The 18,053-nt window shown below is 41.0% G+C and overlaps 1 protein-coding gene across 1 annotated transcript in view; it reads right to left on the bottom strand.

The window, feature by feature from the left end:
* The window catches only part of LOC143277892 (protein ERGIC-53-like), a 47,875-nt gene extending 34,074 nt beyond the window's left edge, over positions 1-13,801 (bottom strand). Inside the window, exons 1-5 of the mRNA XM_076582848.1 lie at positions 13,642-13,801; positions 12,881-12,937; positions 11,617-11,714; positions 10,432-10,539; positions 9,381-9,442 (exon numbers count right to left, since the gene is read on the bottom strand). Of these exons, the coding sequence (XP_076438963.1) occupies positions 9,381-9,442; positions 10,432-10,539; positions 11,617-11,714; positions 12,881-12,937; positions 13,642-13,801 (485 nt within the window). The remainder of the gene's footprint in view (positions 1-9,380; positions 9,443-10,431; positions 10,540-11,616; positions 11,715-12,880; positions 12,938-13,641) is intronic.
* Between the last annotated feature and the right edge of the window lie 4,252 nt (positions 13,802-18,053).

Raw genomic sequence — 18,053 nt, 5'->3', positions numbered from 1 at the left:
ATCGTAAAAAATCTCCACCCTTCACCCACCAGGCGCCGTCACCGTGATTCGAACCCGGGACCCTCAGACTGACAGTCCAATGCTTTAACCACTCGGCTATTGCGCCCGTCGGTGAGCCTTTGTTAACAGATGGTGCTTGGAAACTGGGCCAAATAAGCAATGATTCGCTGGTGCCCATCTATGGAGAGACGGTACAGTACGACTGTAACAGTAATCAATGTATGAAATACGCTGGTAATCAATGTATCTATACAACACTGTTGATAGGGACTACTACACGTGGTAGATCAGTGATAGCGCCCTTGTTCCCTTCAGGCCTTACGGCCAGTCAGTCACCTCCATCTTCCACACTGCTGACTCAGTCATCCTGCAGCGCTTCAGTCAGGACAGAGGGTGGACAGTGGCAAAGGAGTTACTTTTAATATCACCTTCTCAACTTGTTTTGGAGGGTTCATACTTGTTGAGCACAGATAATTGAGTAGTAAGTAGAGCACAGATCTTTGGATAGTGGTAAGCACAGATCTTTGGATAGTTGTAGAGTACAGATCTTTGGATAGTTGTAGAGCACAGATAAATATCGGATAGTTGTAAATCATAGGTATTTTGATAGTTGTAAAGCACAGATTTTTGGATAGTTGTAGAGCACAGATAAATATCGGATAGTTGTAAATCATAGGTATTTTGACAGTTGTAAAGCACAGATTTTTGGATAGTTGCAGAGTACAGATCTTTGGATAGTTGCAGAGCACATATATTTGGATAGCTGTAGAGTACAGATCTTTGGATAGTTGTAGAGTACAGATATTTGGATAGCTGTAGAGCACAGATAAATATCGGATAGTTGTAAATCATAGGTATTTTGATAGTTGTAAAGCACAGATTTTTGGATAGTTGTAGAACACAGGTAAATATCGGATAGTTGTAAATCATAGGTATTTTGATAGTTGTAAAGCACAGATTTTTGGACAGTTGTAGAGTACAGATCTTTGGATAGATGTAATGCACAGATACCTGAATAGTTGTAGAACACAGGTATTTGAACGGTTAGTTGTAGAGCAAAGATATCTGAACAGTTGTTGAGCAGATATTAAACGGACAGTTGCAGAGCACAGATATTTGAATGGATAAACTGCGGAGCACAGACATTTGAAATGAGCAGTTGTCAAGCATAGACATTTGGACAGTTGTCGGGCACAGTCACTTTTACAATCCTGTAAAATTTGTTTCCTTCAAATCTGTTTCTTGCTCTTCTTCTTCTTCTGCGTTCGTGGGCTGCAACTCCCATGGTCACTTGTATACATGTACACGTGTGGGATTTTACGTGTATGACCGTTTTTACCCCGCCATGCAGGCAGCCATACTCTGTTTTCGGGGGTTGTTTCTTGCTCAATGCCAGTGATGTCTGCACCTGATTACGCTAATGATTTGTTAACAGCAATCCTGTTCTCAGTGCTAGATCTGAGCTCCTCTTCCCAGTCTCTTCCCTGCCCTTACCTCTCGCAGATTATCGATTCAGTTACAAGCAAAAAAATGTGCTGTCTTTATTATAGCTCTTGCACAATATCAACATCCTTTCATTGATTAAGAATTTCCAAGTGACAGATTTTCTCTCGTCTACAACATGTAGAAAATTTGTCGATGTAGATTCATTCATTTACTTCTCTACCTTTCTTTATAACAAGTCTAAATCTTAAACTTGCAGATTTTTATATTTATTTTGAAGTCTTGAAATAAACCATCATAAAATTCAAGAAATGCATATGTACCTAAAAAAAACAACCAAACAACAACTGAGAATCAATGATAAAAACCTACATTCCTAGCATGGTAACAGAATGTATGGAATGGAAAAAACAAAATCAATGATAAAAACCTACATTCCTTGAATGGTAACAGATGGAGACTGCACTGAAGAAAATCATTTTCCAAGTTGGTTTTTTTTTTTTCTTTTTTCTTTCCACTGAACAACTCCACAAGGAATGCACACTGAAATCTGAACTTTCTATCTATCTCCACAAAACAGTCCACTACTGGGCCCCGACATCACCACACAGAAACGACAAAAACAATCTGGAACGGGCCAAAATATATGAAACAGTGTTATCATTCAAGGTAACAGGTTTGTTTCCTGGCGAAGGTGAAGCCGCCATCTCAGCCGCACTGTTCAAAAGCTGTAGTACGGCACTGATAAGAACTGCGTGGAACACGATTCAGTGTCATCTGTTCCGGATTCACCTGTTCCTAAATTCACCTATCACTTATTTGGTGATCCTGATCTGTCAAATCCCTGTTCGCCTATGTACTCAGCTGCTCTATGTGTGTGTGTGTGTGTGTGTGTGTGTGTGCGCGCGCGCATGTCTGCGTCTTTTGTGCATGTCTGCGTCTTTTAGAAAAACACAACCAAAAAGCTCACATTCTCCGTTGCAGGCCTGGTCTCTTGTGTCGACAGTCTGTCTAGTCTCTGTAGTGGTAATTTTGAAACAGCAAAATGTGTCCACCTCTCTTTGTTTTGGACACTGCCTACATGGCGGGGTAAAAATGGTTCTACACATAAAAGCCCATTCGTGTACATGCGAGTGACGGGCGCAATAGCCGAATGGTTAAATCGTTGGACTTTCAATTTGAGGGTCCCGGGTTCGAATCACGGCGACGGCGCCTGGTGGGTAAAGGGTGGAAATTTTTACTCTCCCAGGTCAACATTTGTGCAGACCTGCTAGTGCCTGAACCCCCTTCGTGTGTATACACAAGCAGAAGATCAAATACGCACGTTCGGTGGGTTATGGAAACAAGAACATACCCAGCATGCACACCCCCGAAAGCGGAGTATGGCTGCCTACATGGCGGGGTAAAAACGGTCATACACGTAAAAGCCCACTCGTGTACATACGAGTGAACGTGGGAGTTGCAGCCCACGAACGCAGAAGAAGAAGAAGTAGAAGAAGAAGACTAAAGTTGCCCATGGTGGTGAACCGTCTTGGTTGACTAAAAGTCGCCCACAGCAGCGAAAGAGTTCAAACTTTTCCCAGCCATGAAGTATCGGTCACTGTAAACGTACCTCTAGGACTACACACACAGTCTTTTTCCATTCACATGTCCACACACCGCTGCCAATGTCAGAGACAGTTAAGAGCCTGTTCTTCAAGGACGACGTTTGTACTATGGGAACTCTTTTAGGCTTCCTCTTTGCCTGTCTACCAGAAAAAGGCAATTCTGACCAAAAAAAAAGTATATCTGTTGTTTCACTGTTTTAAACCTTTACATGAGATACTTAGTTGTAAGTGTTCTTTTTTTTAAATTTTCTAATGCTGTAGATGTTCTGCTTGAGATGACTGTTTGCGTCACATCATGTATGACCTCATAAGGAGAACATTTCTGGAGCCCCAAAAGCAACAAAAAAATCAACAGAGAAAAGGATGTCAGCGACTCCCGTTTATCCACTGAAACAGCACATTGTTATTCACATGACTTCTTACTTTCACCTATTTGTCCGCGCTTCCTTACTTCGTATTTCATTTTGTGATTTGTTGTTTCAACTAAATTAGTTCCAGACCTTCACTCACTGCATGACTGGCTGAACTGTGATGCTCTCACATGGTCAGTGCTGTTATACTGTTAGTGCTAAGAACACAAAGGGCACAACATACACACACACACACACACACACAGCCAGCGATACAATGCTGCTCAAAAGGACAAGAGTGGCCTACCTTGAAAAGCTCTCCAGTCTTTTTGAAAATACACGTGGGAAGGGTATGAGTCAGAGTAAGGATACACCTTTTTTTTTTTCTTTTTTTTTTTTAATAGGTTATTCAAACATTCAAACAATATTATATCATGCACATGCTAAACTTAAAAAATATTTGTAAGATTTCCACAAATCAGCAGATAAAAAAATTAATATGTAAACTTTAAAAAAAAATTTTTTCTTCATATATAAAGAAATATTTCTTAAAAACTTATCTTGATTCATAAACAGAGGTGATTAATCTTGAGTAAAGGTATGCATGCATTTTTTTTTTTTTTTAAATCTTCAATTTAACATCGTTCTACTGTTTAGTGACATTAATCAATGTGTGCGTGTGTTTGTGTATATGTGTGTGTGTGTGTGTGTGTGTGTGTGTGTGTGTGTGTGCACCTGTCTCTGTGTGTCTGCCTTTGTGTTTGTATGTGCACACACACCACACATTCATAAACCTTAAATAAGTATGCACATGTGCATCAATGTCTCTTAGCAGAAGCATGTGGGTGCATTCTGAACATCTTGTTAACACTAAAAGACGCAAGCTTGGTGAAGATCACACAAACCCTGCTGTGTATCATGCCTAGATTGTGTGACACCTTTGAGAACTCAAAAGACGAGTCTCATCAAGTCATAAAGATCATAAACTGTGCCAATTCATCCCGACTAAAATCGGAAACCATAATTATGAATATTCTAACTCGTCATGGTTTCAGACAAAATTTCACAGAACAATGGTTACCCTCTCCTTGCAACTACATCACAACGACGACAGGAACTAAACTTCTACAGCACTGAAAATTGTAACAAGACCATGCGAGCGAACAAGGAAACCTTTTTTTTTTTTTTTTTCAAACTTGAATAACCTAATTCATAAATAGACAAAATAAATTTAAAAAATACACTAAAACAATAACAACATATTAATAAAGTTGAAAAGAGACCAAAAAGAAAAAGAAAAATGCAAATATTATACCACATCAAACATTCAAAGTAATTAATAACAAAACAAAATAGAGAAAAAAAAAAAGTGCCTATGTCTGGGGAGCACACACACACACACACACACACACACACGCACACACACACACACACACACATACACATGAGAACTAAAAAGACTTCTTTTACCATCCCAGATCCCAACAAAATATTTTGATGACCACAAGACCAACCAACCCTAACACTTTCTTGCTCAGGTGCCCCCCCCCCCCACCCAGCCCCCTCCTTCCATCCCTCCCCATCCCTCCATTCCCCCCCCCCCCCCCCCTTTCACACACACATAAAAAAAGTTCAGGACCACATCATGAACAGACGTATGTTTTCGTTAAAAATATAGAAAAATCGAGAGAGGATTCAATTCATACAGGTTACACACGGGCTGTCTGTCACTGGCCACTCACTGAATACATGATCAGCTGTTTCAGATAAACATGCACCATGAACGGGGCTTGCAAAAAGCTCTTAAAAAAACACACACAGACGTTTCAGCCCAAAAATTTACGGTAAATCAGTGGCTTATTACTGACAACAGCAAAGTGAGAGCTGTAATATTATGGTTTCTCCATTGCAATGGGAAATCATTTCAAGCTAAGTCTTTTGTGGAGGACTATGACTCTCAAACTAGGAGGCACAATTGCACTGGCTCTTAGTGCTGCAGCCTTGGGGGGGCTTGTCGGCCTTTGGGAACCATCCCCAACACTGACTGTCCTAAAACCCTCTTGGCCGAGAGAGTGGGGATGGATGTAACTTGGGCAAGACAGTCTGAACTATAATCAAAATCTAGCCCAGATAGTTGGAACAGCAGTTGCCTCCTCTGCTATTCTGATGGTCACAGCTGGACACGACTGACTATCATACAAGAAATACAGCTGTGGTTTCTCAAGGGTAAAAGGGAAGTGCATGTGCAAGAAAGCACCTCTGGGTTATGATGAGCGGTGCGCATTACACAGGCTGCAAACACACAGCTGTTTGCCGGGAAAATTCAGTATCATTTCTGGTGCGCATCACACAGGCTGCAAACACACAGCTGTTTGCCGGGAAAATTCAGTATCATTTCTGGTGCGCATCACACAGGCTGCAAACACACAGCTGTTTGCCGGGAAAATTCTGTATCATTTCCGGTGCGCATCACACAGGCTGCAAACACACAGCTGTTTGCCTGGGAAAATTCAGTATCATTTCCGGTGTGCATTACACAGGCTGCAAACACACAGCTGTTTGCCGGAAAATTCACCATCGTTTCACCATGCCCTCAAGAAGAAAATCATGCAAGTTCCTACATGGTCCCCAACTTTTTGTGCATCCTGTATATACATAATGAAGCTACCAAAACAACAACAACAACAAACACCCTCATACAAAATTTCTCATTTAAAAAAAAAAAAGTTTCAAAGACCAGAACCAGATAGAAAGATAAATGGATGAAATGGGAGAGAGAGTGAGAAAGAGAGAAAGAGAGAGAGAGAGAGAGAGAGAGAGAGAGAGGGGGGGGGGGGTTACAGAGACAAACAAGACAGGCAGAGAGAAAGCGACACAGAAAGTAAAAAGAGTGAAAAAAGAGTGGACAAAGAGAATGTCGGCGTGCAAACATATCATTCAACAAATAAATTATGTAGACAGAGACAGAGAAGATGAAGTAGAAATAGGAAGAAAAAAAAAAAAAAAAAAAAAAAAAGCAAGCAAGAATTACATATATGAAAACTGGCATATGACCACCCAGAACCAGGCTACTGTTTTAAATGCTCTGTATACTAATATACTCTGTATAATATTCCACAGGAAGAGGAATGGCTCAGAACACTTCTGACCCAAGTCAAGCTCACTTCGTTCAAAAATACAACAAAATAAAATGCCAGGCAGTTTGGAACATTAATGTCGATCAATCTTCTCAACATGAACTTCCAAGGTGACTGATATCATGCAAAACCAAAGTTGTACCACACCATCTCAGTAACAGCAAAAGCTACTATCAGCTCAGGGAAACCACCCCCACCCCCCACCCCCCCCCCCCCAAAAAAAAAAAAAAAAAAGTACGTACAAACTCATTCCACGAAGCATGCTTGTACTTCCATTGCATCAAACCTTTACCGCTGTTACAGTCATCAAACAAACCGATACAAGGACTTGCCACAAGCACTCGCAACACACCCTCAACCAAAGCAGGAGCATGCACTCTATCAGAAGGATGAAAATACTTGACGAACCAGATGCTCATACCAGCTGTCAACTTGTACGACTATGCCAAAGCTTCAGAGCGAGCAGACACTCCAAAAAACAGATGTAACTTCTAACTCTACATGATGAGATACTGCTCATGATGAGAACCCAGGTAGCTTTCCACTTGGTAAAACAAGATGAAACCTGACCGTAACTAAAGCACAGTCGAGGAATGAGTACAACCTATCGTATGACTGGAAAATCCTAGCGCATCAAAATAGTACAAAAAACGTTTGTAATGCGATGTACATTTGTGCGACTCATACTTTCTTTTTAGTCCATTTGACAAACGTTTATGGGAAGTTTACACTAACAAAATTCCAAACCAGCTAAATCCTTAAACAAATGACGTTAACCCTCAAAGTGCTGGATATAATAAAACATACTTACAGAAATCATGCTTAAAACAAAGGGATAGTTTGCCTCCGCTACCTGTGCTCTGATTTGGGGCATTTGTATGCTTATCAGTAAGAATAAATAGGTAAACCTATACATTTTTGGAAAGTAGAATGAATGAAGAATCAGATAAGAGTAAGAAAAAGGCTGTACCTTGTATGTAGTTGGAGATATTCCATAGGATATAATTAACAAATTTTGCACACTTGTTTTCCAAAAACGTCAACCACAATGTTTATAGGTATTTTCACATCTTTTACAGAGTCAAAATCTCAAAATTGGAATTAAACTGTACAAAAAATGTTCTGGCTGCAGAATTATGATATGAATATAACTGAAACAATAAAATTATAAGCATTGTATTATTTATTTGAGACACACCCACCGACGCCACGCACGCGCACATCTACAATACTTTATGCAATCACAGGCAAAAACAGAAATAAATGTTTTCTTTTAGCTCATGTTGCTTTCAAAAGCAGCAAGAATGCTTTAAATCAAAATAATTTCCAGTTTTCTAGCTTGATTTGGTCAAGAAATCGCAATAGATCCATGCCTAACCCACTTTACCACCCCTCCCCACCCCCATCACCCACCCCCCAGTTTTTGTGGCTGGAGACACAAAACTGAATGAACAACAAGCAAGCCAGCATGCCCAAGTGTCAAAATAACAAAGCCGTTTTCACCAGAATCCCTGTCAGCAAACGAATCATCACTAGTGACAAGGTCACTCATTTCCTGAGCTTTGTCAACTTCAGTGTCACTCATTGTTTACAAAAAATACGAAGATCTGGACTTATAAACTCGGTCAAAGTTTGTGCAAACACAAGCAGGGAGGCAGTAACACCAGAACGAGGCAGTTTTATGAAGGCTGCCAAGTATAGCCATATGATGTCGGACCTTATGTAAACAGAGCCACGATCGTGGCCCATCGCACTTTACCGGGAAAGCCACGATTGTGGCTCATCGCGCTCTCCGGGTTAAAGTCAGAAGAAAATGATCCATGAAAATTACAAACATAACTTCTTTTCTTTTCATTCAAAGCCAAAAAAAAAAAAAACACACAAAAAAAAACCTTAACAAAGACAAACAAATAAAAAACCCACACAAAAAACACCAAAAAAAACAAACAAAAAAAAAAACAGAAAAAAGGAGAAAAATTACAAAATTAATCAAGAAAAAGAAAACACAACCAGAGATGTAAGAGCACATGTATATATACAGTTATATACATATAACCATTCACCATTGTTACCTAACAAAAAGGAAAAAGAGAAAGAAAAAGAAACCCAAAGCAGCCAGGACAGATTTCAAGCAGAGACAACCGCAAAGTTGAAGATCAGAAGAACCCTTAAAAGTAGTCATCATCACAACCCGACTCTCTATTTCACTGGATCATAATGTCAACATAATAATCTATCATTTCCCTTTAATAACAAACACAACAAAAAGCTATTCGTCCAAGCAGGTCCAGTGCCCCAGAAGAGCTGTAACTGTGACAGGACTTCGGTTTCGTTGGAAAAAAAAAAAAAAAAGGAACACATACACAGACACACACACATACACACACACGCACCCGCGCGCGTGCGCACACACATTCCTCTAAACCCAAAAACAACGAAAGAAAATTATTCACGCTTTAAATGATCTGTTTGTTTGAGGGGGGACCAATCCGGGCAAACTTTCATTTCAATTTGCCATCACTGACGAAAAAAAAAAAAAAAGTTTTAATTTATTTTTTAAAATTATAAATAAATAAGAAAATATGACATCAACAACAAACATACTAAAATAAGCCAACAAGTAAAAAAAAAAAAATGAATTCCTAACTTAACAAACCCCCAAAAAGCCCAGCATATGGAGAGACAAGAGCATTATTCAACCTCTTCCCAAACCCATCCTCTTACTCAACCCAACCAATATGAATATCTGTAAACATGTCTATATCTATAAAAATTAAATAATAAAATTAATTAAAAAATAAAAACACTAAAAAAAAAAAATCCCAAAGACCATGACTACTCACTTGTTGTGGTCAAACTGAATGGTGCCGTCATTCACCGCTGCCATGATGTAGGGGTTGTTGTGCTGCAAAAACCATCACAGTTTCAAATTCAAGTTCCCGTTCCAAGGAGGTGTCAAAAGCGTGTGGACTGATCCCCATATATGCAACACCACCACATCTGCTGCTCAATCCCCCTAACCCCTCCAAACACTTCCTCAAAAAAAAAGGAAGCGCCGGGCTTTGAATAAAAGCTTATTTGTGTTTCCACATTTCTTCTGTCTTTGCTGCTGTGTGCGCATGTCAGAAGATCGGTACAAGGACAGGCCCGGCGCTTCTTCTTCTTTTTTTTTTTTTTTTTTTTTTAGCTGAATCGGTAGCGTAAGCAGCACTGACTTGAAGTTGTGTACCTTGTGAATGGAGAGAGTTACCACTCTTTACTATTTGTTAATCCTTTCTAATATGCTTGATTCTGTTCTCCACTGCTCACTTTTGATCATACTGATGATGACGGTGGTGGTGCTACAATGGTAACAACCAACTAAAATGATGATGACAATGACGGGCGCAATAGCCGAGTGGTTAAAGCGTTGGACTTTCAATTTGAGGGTCCCGGGTTCGAATCACGGTGACGGCGCCTGGTGGGTAAAGGGTGGAGATTTTTCCGATCTCCCAGGTCAACATTTGTGCAGACCTGCCAGTGCCTGAACCCCCTTCGTGTGTATACGCAAGCAGAAGATCAAATATGCACGTTAAAGATCCTGTAATCCATGTCAGCGTTCGGTGGGTTATGGAAACAAGAACACACCCAGCATACACCCCCCGAAAGCAGAGTATGGCTGCCTACATGGTGGGGTAAAAACGGTCATACACGTAAAAGCCCACTTGTGTACATGCGGGTGAACGTGGGAGTTGCGGCCCACGAGCGCAGAAGAAGAAGATGATGACAATAACATTAACAATGAAAGAACTGACTGACATGACGGTGGTAGTGAGAAAAAGGAGTCGACGATCATGATGATGATGATGATGATGCCAGTAGATGATGCTGATGATGAAAGTTTGCCTGGCTAACCTTGTTGTCGTTATCGAAGGAGTCCAGAAAAATGCCCAGTCCTTTCCACATGTCGTTGCTGCCGAAGACGTTGCCTTCTGTTCCTTTCTGCTCCGTGAACCATATAGCCTGTTGCACACAGACGCATGCAGCTTAGTCAGAGATCAATGTCCAAACAGCATGCCTTTCTTCCATTCCACCAGATCTTTTTTTTCTTTTTCTATAGGAATAAATCATTGATTTCTCGCTGACACAGACATGCTATTCATTTTCACTAATTTCAGAATGTGATTTCACTCATCATAATTCAAGTTCATCTTCTCAGATACACACACACACACACACACACACACACACACACACACACAGCACTGCAGGAGCTAACAGCAATTTCTACTATAATTCTGGAATGAGATAATTATTCAAACATCACCAAAGACCTGGTGAATCAGCATGACAGGCAGGTAGCCACAAAAAAAACTCAATACAACTCATTATAAAGCGTGGACTGACTTCTCACACAATTTTGTGTGGCAAAACATTTGATCCATGTAAATTGTAATCTACTTATATCAAGAAACCTAAATATGCATACAAATGCTGTGCCCAATACTAAGCATACATTACCAAAAACACTGAAATCAGAAACAAGATAAATTACACATGTACTGTATATATATAAGTCTGCAGACAGACATGAGACAATATGAAAGACAGACAAAAGACAAGACATTTGATCATCTCCCATACGTTCAGAAAGATAACAACCAACACTCTCAAAGAGAGCCAGAAGAAATGATCACCCCATCAACTCCTACTCCCAGACCCAACATCACAGGTCAGACATGTATCAACTGAGGAATGGAAAAGGAAATTTTCTATCTAAAATTACGTTTAAATAACATACTGTAATTAAATTACCATTTCCATCAGCACCTAAAACACACACACAGAAGGCAAAGGCATTTCAAGAGAGGCAGGGAAATTAGCACTCTGTCAGCGCCTAAACCCACGTATACATGTACTCTTAAAAGAGACACATTCCAAGACAGGCAAGAAAATCACCATTGCATCCACAGCTGAACAAACAATCATGCATAAAAGAGAGACTCGTTTGAAAAAGAGACAGGAAAATCACCATTCTATTCAGCACTAAAACAAAAAGACTAAAGGACAGACATGATCCAAAACAGGCAGGAAAATTACCATTCCATCGGCGCCTATTCTGCCACGTCCGGTGACTCTCACCCCCACCTCAATCTGCCAGTTGGGAAACATCAGCGTGTTCTTCGACCATACCGACCCTGTCACACATCCATGGTCAAAATCGTCAGTCATCAAAATCACATGATGAAATAACGACAATCTGACTAACAAACAAATATCATCTCTGTGCAAGTGAAACTATACAAAAAAAGTAAGACTGAAAGTAAGTGAAAGTCCAAGAAACAAAACAAAAAATATAGCACACACACACACTCACACATTGTTCAATCACACTGTAAAACAGTACACACACACACACACACACACACACACACACACACACACACACCATGCACTGCTTATTACCATTCACCGGACTTTTCCAAAGCTAACAGACAGGACTAAAACAAAGCAAATCAAACAATTATATCGACCTGCATACATACACCAGAGCTGAGGTTTGGTTCAGGATGCTGTGGATCGTTTGACTGATTCACCACAAAATCAATGGGTCATTTTCAGAATTAATGGGTCAAGATAACAACTCCTTATTCCCACCTCAGGCGCCTCAATCAGGCCACTTACACACCAAAAGTGTGTCAAATTTGTACTTTGTGATGTTTGTCCATCACACTCATTGTTATGTGAAATGATTTACCCACCTATAGATATATCCATCTATCTGTATGTGTGTGTGTGTGTGTGTGTGTGTGTGTGTGTGTGTGTGTGTGATGATAGGTTGGGACTATGTGCCGATGTTTGCTGTCTTATGATGAACACAGAAAATACAGCTCACTCATCACCGTACTTTATTCTGCAATGCTGAAACACTGATTCATGCTGACTGCTGGGGTAGTACATTTTCTCATAATCGTCACTTAATACAAACAAACAAAAGCAAAGCAGTACAGCTGAAAGATTAATTAATAAATCAAGTGACCAGCTGCACATCATCGGGTCAGTTCAAAATTGTGTGCGTCAATGACCGATACTAAACTAAATGTTGATACATGTATATATGTACACAGACAAACACATGTAAGCACACACCCAATGACATAAAGCTTGCATGCACTAATATCAACATCTACAGACACACATTTTAGTCGTACACAGATACAGACAGACAAACACATATATACGCAGGCACATGCAGTAACACACATACATTTTAACATAGTAGTTTTAGTACACATACAAAACAAACAATATGCACATACATATATGAAAACAACTAAGCTTATTACTACCATTGCCCACATACCTTTTTTGCTTCGCAGTGATGGTGTGATTCGGATGCCATCATCTCCAGCAAGAGCATCTAGCCACAAAGAGAAATGATATATATGACAGATGTATATCATATGATATGATATGTAGATATGTAAGGCTGTTCAGCTTATATTTTTTATAATCTTGATGGTCTCTCTTGGTTTCCTCTGACAGTAATGTTCAAATACGATGTACAATACCCAATATGTATACACACACTCAGTGACACACACACACACACACACACAAACACTCATACATTAGATGCACAAAATACACATGGGCAGTGGTTACTATAATTATACTAATATACTGTAACTTAAAGTGTAAGTAGTCAGATACAAAACTTGCTGATGATTTGTGATTTTCTTTCATTAGATTCTTTTTTTTTTATATATGGATTCAATAACTTAATGACTAAATGGGTGTCTTAAGAAAGAAATATATGGGACTAACAACAATACTACAGAACATGTACTGATGTATTTTGACCAATAACACTTGACAGCAGAAGTATTTCCGTTTCTTAGTTTTTGCTTCAAGCAGAACTGTGTCAAAAAGAAAGTTTTTGCATTTAAACCAATGCATGGTGTAAAATTCTTATATCGTCTGACTTTGATTGAAGATAACAGCAGCGCATCTTTCGCCGGTACGAGCTAAACATATGGGGGGCTTCTGCTAAGATCCACACGTGTAAAATACAGATGGGACAGACAGCACGACTATTTGGGGCAACTAAAGATCATCGCTTACCGCCGAAGTATTCCCAGAAAGGAATACTGTTATCACGCTGCACAAGATGAGGTCCTTTAAAACTGTACTTGTATTCAAATTTTGCTTTGGGGAGTTGCCCAAAAGCAGAATACAGGGAAAATACAGCTACTGCTAACGCGAACACCTTCGTAGCAGACATCTTGGGATGTGAGTGACCAATGACGTCTCCCTTTGCCCAGAGTGGATCCGAAAACGACCGGAAGTAGACGTATTGTACTTTAGCATCTGTGATTGGGCAAACTCTCTGTCGGGTTGTTCACTATCCAATGAAAATCTGCAGAACCTGATCTGGATACACGGTAACGTGCTGTCATCTAGTGGCGCATCTTACCGTTAAGGAGGAGACAAGTAATTAAAGCGGCAGTGATTGATTACAACCGGAGTTCAGGGGCCTGCGGGCAGACCACGTTGAAACGTTTTATTGGCTGGGACTTGGAGAAACTTTTTACGCTGTTCCATAACTTTTTAGCATTTTCAGTTGACATGCATGGTACAATCATCAATAAAATGTGAAAACGCGGAGGTTTGCAAAAAATTCCCAACTGCAAACATTTTCAAAATGCAGCTGGGATGTACTGCGATGAGTGTGGAAGGGTCAAAGGAGGATGGATGAAAAGAGTGGAGGGCCGAGAGGGGCATAAATCACTCAGACACGATGTCGTGTGCTCCATGTCTCACATAGACACGGACTGAAAGGAGCAGAAAAAGACCAGTTATATAATTGTGTGTGTGTGTTTGGGACAGGGAGGGCCAATGTATGAGTGTGCTGTTGGGTAATGGGACATCAGACGATGGCGAGATGATAGGTGAGAGGAATCAGTGGCTTGTGCTGAAGGTTTTCATTAGTCCACAAGGCCGAGGGGCCTACCGTGCACACTCCTCCCCCCCCCCTTCCTCTCACCCTTCAGAAATAATGTAGACTAGTCTTAGAATGTTCTTCGGTGTTTGCTGAACTCCTTTTTAAATGTTCCCAAGAAGAAGAAGAAAAAGTGTAACTGGGAAGCACTCAGAGTTACTGCCCTTGGCGCGATATTTATGAAAAGGAAACCGCCACATTTGAAATCTTTTCTTTTTCAATGGGGTCTTGTCTATTCGAATAAATATCTGGAATTGAAATATATTCCTTCATTATTTCACAATTAAGGCATGTATTGGCCTACTATCAAATCTTCAAATCAACGGAAAATTTTCCGGTTACAAGTGTTTTATTTTATCATATCAGTATCATTCTTTCCGAAATCATTTTCATACAGAGACCTGAAGGGGTCTTCTGTGAATTATTTAAGTACGTTTGGATAAACGTTTAACCCTTTTGATAAGATAAAAATAACTTTTTTTAAAATCTCCAATTAGAGAAATTTGGTCAGGTGCATTATCACATAGACAAGTAAACAACATGGAAACTACCATCACTGTAAAAAAACAACAGTTCACTGGTGAGCTTAATGTCTAAGATATCCCTAAATATGTATATTCATTCACCTTCTCCACTGTTTGACCATCTATAACAAGGTTAGCTACAGGCAAGGGGTCTTTCCGAAAATCTATCAACATTTCTTTTGTTTTCAGTACGTTCAGATCCGGATAGTTTTCCTCACACCAACAACAGAACTTTTTGATTTCACTAAAGTAAATAGCATCAGAGTTGGACAGATCTTCAATAGCTGAATCATCAGAATATTTAATAACATGAGTTTCTCCCGTCCCTCTGCATTCATTTGTGTCACAGTGTAAATAGGACAGGGGACAGTACTGTACCTTGGGGTGCACCAGTAGGAATAGACTTTAGAGAAGAGTGGGCAGAATGAAAACGAACGGACTGAGTTCTATTGAGAAGAAAGCTTACTATCCAAAAAGTAAGCTTCGGATCAACAACCAAGCCCAGCAGTTTGAGGGCAAGTAGATGAGGTTGTACTGTGTTAAAAGCGGAAGAGAAGTCAACTAAAAGAATACGAACAAAAGATCCTGTGTTATTTAAATGAAGGAAAGCATTATGAAGGGGAGTTAGAATAGCATCATCAATACTTATGTGTGTTTTGGTTTGTAAGCAAACTGAAGAGAGTCAAGATGCTGTTTAGTGAAAGAAAGTAGATGGTGGAGAACATTTCAGTTTTTCAAAAGCATTTCATCACTATTGAACTCAGGGCAACAGGGCGGTAATCATTTAGTGCGGCTGGGTTTTTTCTTGGGGATAGGACAGATAGTAGTTTTTTTTTTCCAAATGTTGGGGACAGAGCAGTCCTTGAAAGACCAGCTAAAAATTCCACAGAACACGTCACACAGCTGTAATCAGTAATCTTCCACAGATATTTCTTGACATTCAGTTTTAAAACTGAGTAAAGATTCAACAACTTTTGCATCGATCTCAAAGTCCTGACCTGTGTTTCCATCTTTGATCTTTTCCTGCAACCGATAACACTATCCAGATCCCATACCGACAACTAGAAGTTCTTAGGTTTATAGGAAAAAAAATCAAGGTGTTCATCCGTTTTCATTTCACAAGCTGCTGTTTTCCTTTCTCCATTGATAATTTTTAACCCATCCATCTGGCATTTCTCCTGTCTGAAACTGCTGCTTTACGTTTGATTTCCCTATGTCCCCTCTAAACTTCTTTTGTACCAGTGTTCTATCCTTCTTGTTCCCTGACTGAAACGGTACCTTTTTCTCGTTTAAAATGGTTTTAAGTGACTTCCATGGTGGAAAGTCAGTTTAATTGTTTTTGTTTGAATTATCTTCACTTCACAGAAACTGTAAGAGGTAACAACATCGGCTGCTTCATGAACATTCTCACATGGATCAGTCACCACTCCAGTCAGTATAATCACTTTAAGTTCAACCATACTCTTTAAATGTTTGCTCTGTCGGCTGGGATTAAATGGGAGTAGCACTATTCGAGTTACTTCCCTTAACCCAAGGTGCTGTTTTGCCAGGACTGGACCATCCGAGGGTACTGTCTCTGTCTCCTCGACCGGACCGGACCACCGAGGGTTCTGTCTCTGTGTCCTGGACCGGACCACCGAGGGTTCTGTCTCTGTGTCCTGGACCGGACCACCGAGGGTTCTGTCTCTGTCTCCTGGACCGGACCACCGAGGGTTCTGTCTCTGTCTCCTGGACCGGACCACCGAGGGTAATGTCTCTGTCTCCTGGACCGGACCACCGAGGGTACTGTCTCTGTCTCCTGGACCCGGGACCACCGAGGGTTCTGTCTCTGTCTCCTGGACCGGACCACCGAGGGTTCTGTGTCTGTCTCCTGGACCAAACCACCGAGGATACTGTGTCTGTCTCCTGGACCGGACCACCGAGGATACTGTGTCTGTCTCCTGGACCGGACCACCGAGGGTTCTGTCTCTGTCTCCTGGACCGGAACAGCGAAGGTACTGTTTCTGTCTCTGTCTCCTGGACCAGACCACCGAGGGTTCTGTCTCTGTCTCCTGGACCGGACCAGCGAAGGTACTGTTTCTGTCTCTGTCTCCTGGACCGGACCACCGAGGGTCTGTCTCTGTCTCCTGGACCGCACCACCGAGGGTTCTGTGTCTGTCTCTGTCTCCTGTACCGGACCACCGAGGGTATTGTGTCTGTCTCTGTCTCCTGGATCGGACCACCGAGGGTTCTGTCTCTGTCTCCTGGACCGGACCACCGAGGGTTCTGTCTCCTGGACCACCGAGGGTTCTGTCTCTGTCTCCTGGACTGGACCACCGAGGATACTGTCTCTGTCTCCTTGACCAGATCATCGAGGGTACTGTCTCTGTCTCCTGGACCGCACCACTGAGGGTTCTGTCTCTGTCTCCTGGACCGGACCACCGAGGGTTCTGTCTCTGTCTCCTGGACCGGACCATCGAGGGTACTGTCTCTGTCTCCTGGACCGGACCACCGAGGGTTCTGTCTCTGTCTCCTGGACCGGACCACCGAGGGTTCTGTCTCTGTCTCCTGGACCGCACCACCGAGGGTTCTGTCTCTGTCTCCTGTACCGGACCAGCGAAGGTACTGTTTCTGTCTACTCATCTACTCTACTCATCGCCATAATTTTCAGCCCATATTTCTCATTTCAACTACTAACTCGATCTTTTTTCTTTATTTTTTTTCTTCTTCTTTTGTTTTAAAGTCTTTTTTTTACACGTTACGCCCAGTCGGGATTCGAACTCGCAAACCTCTGACTGCTAACTCGCTGTTCTTACCTATTCCGCCACCCACCGACCCGAAAGAAACAACCAAAACAAAGTATTTAATGATTATGAACTCTGCTCAAAACTGGTCCGCAACTCAACCCGGCGCAAACTGACTAAAAGAAGATGACGAAAAACTGAAACATTCAAACAACACATGATGAGATAGTCTGTGTGTTCGTGCGGGTTTTGTTTGACTAGTATGTGCGCGTGAGTGCGTGTTGAGGT

Source organism: Babylonia areolata, chromosome 35 (assembly GCF_041734735.1).
Source record: "Babylonia areolata isolate BAREFJ2019XMU chromosome 35, ASM4173473v1, whole genome shotgun sequence".
NCBI lineage: Eukaryota > Metazoa > Mollusca > Gastropoda > Neogastropoda > Buccinidae > Babylonia > Babylonia areolata.
Note: the sequence above shows the minus strand (reverse complement) of the source record. Positions and strands in the feature narration are given on the sequence as shown.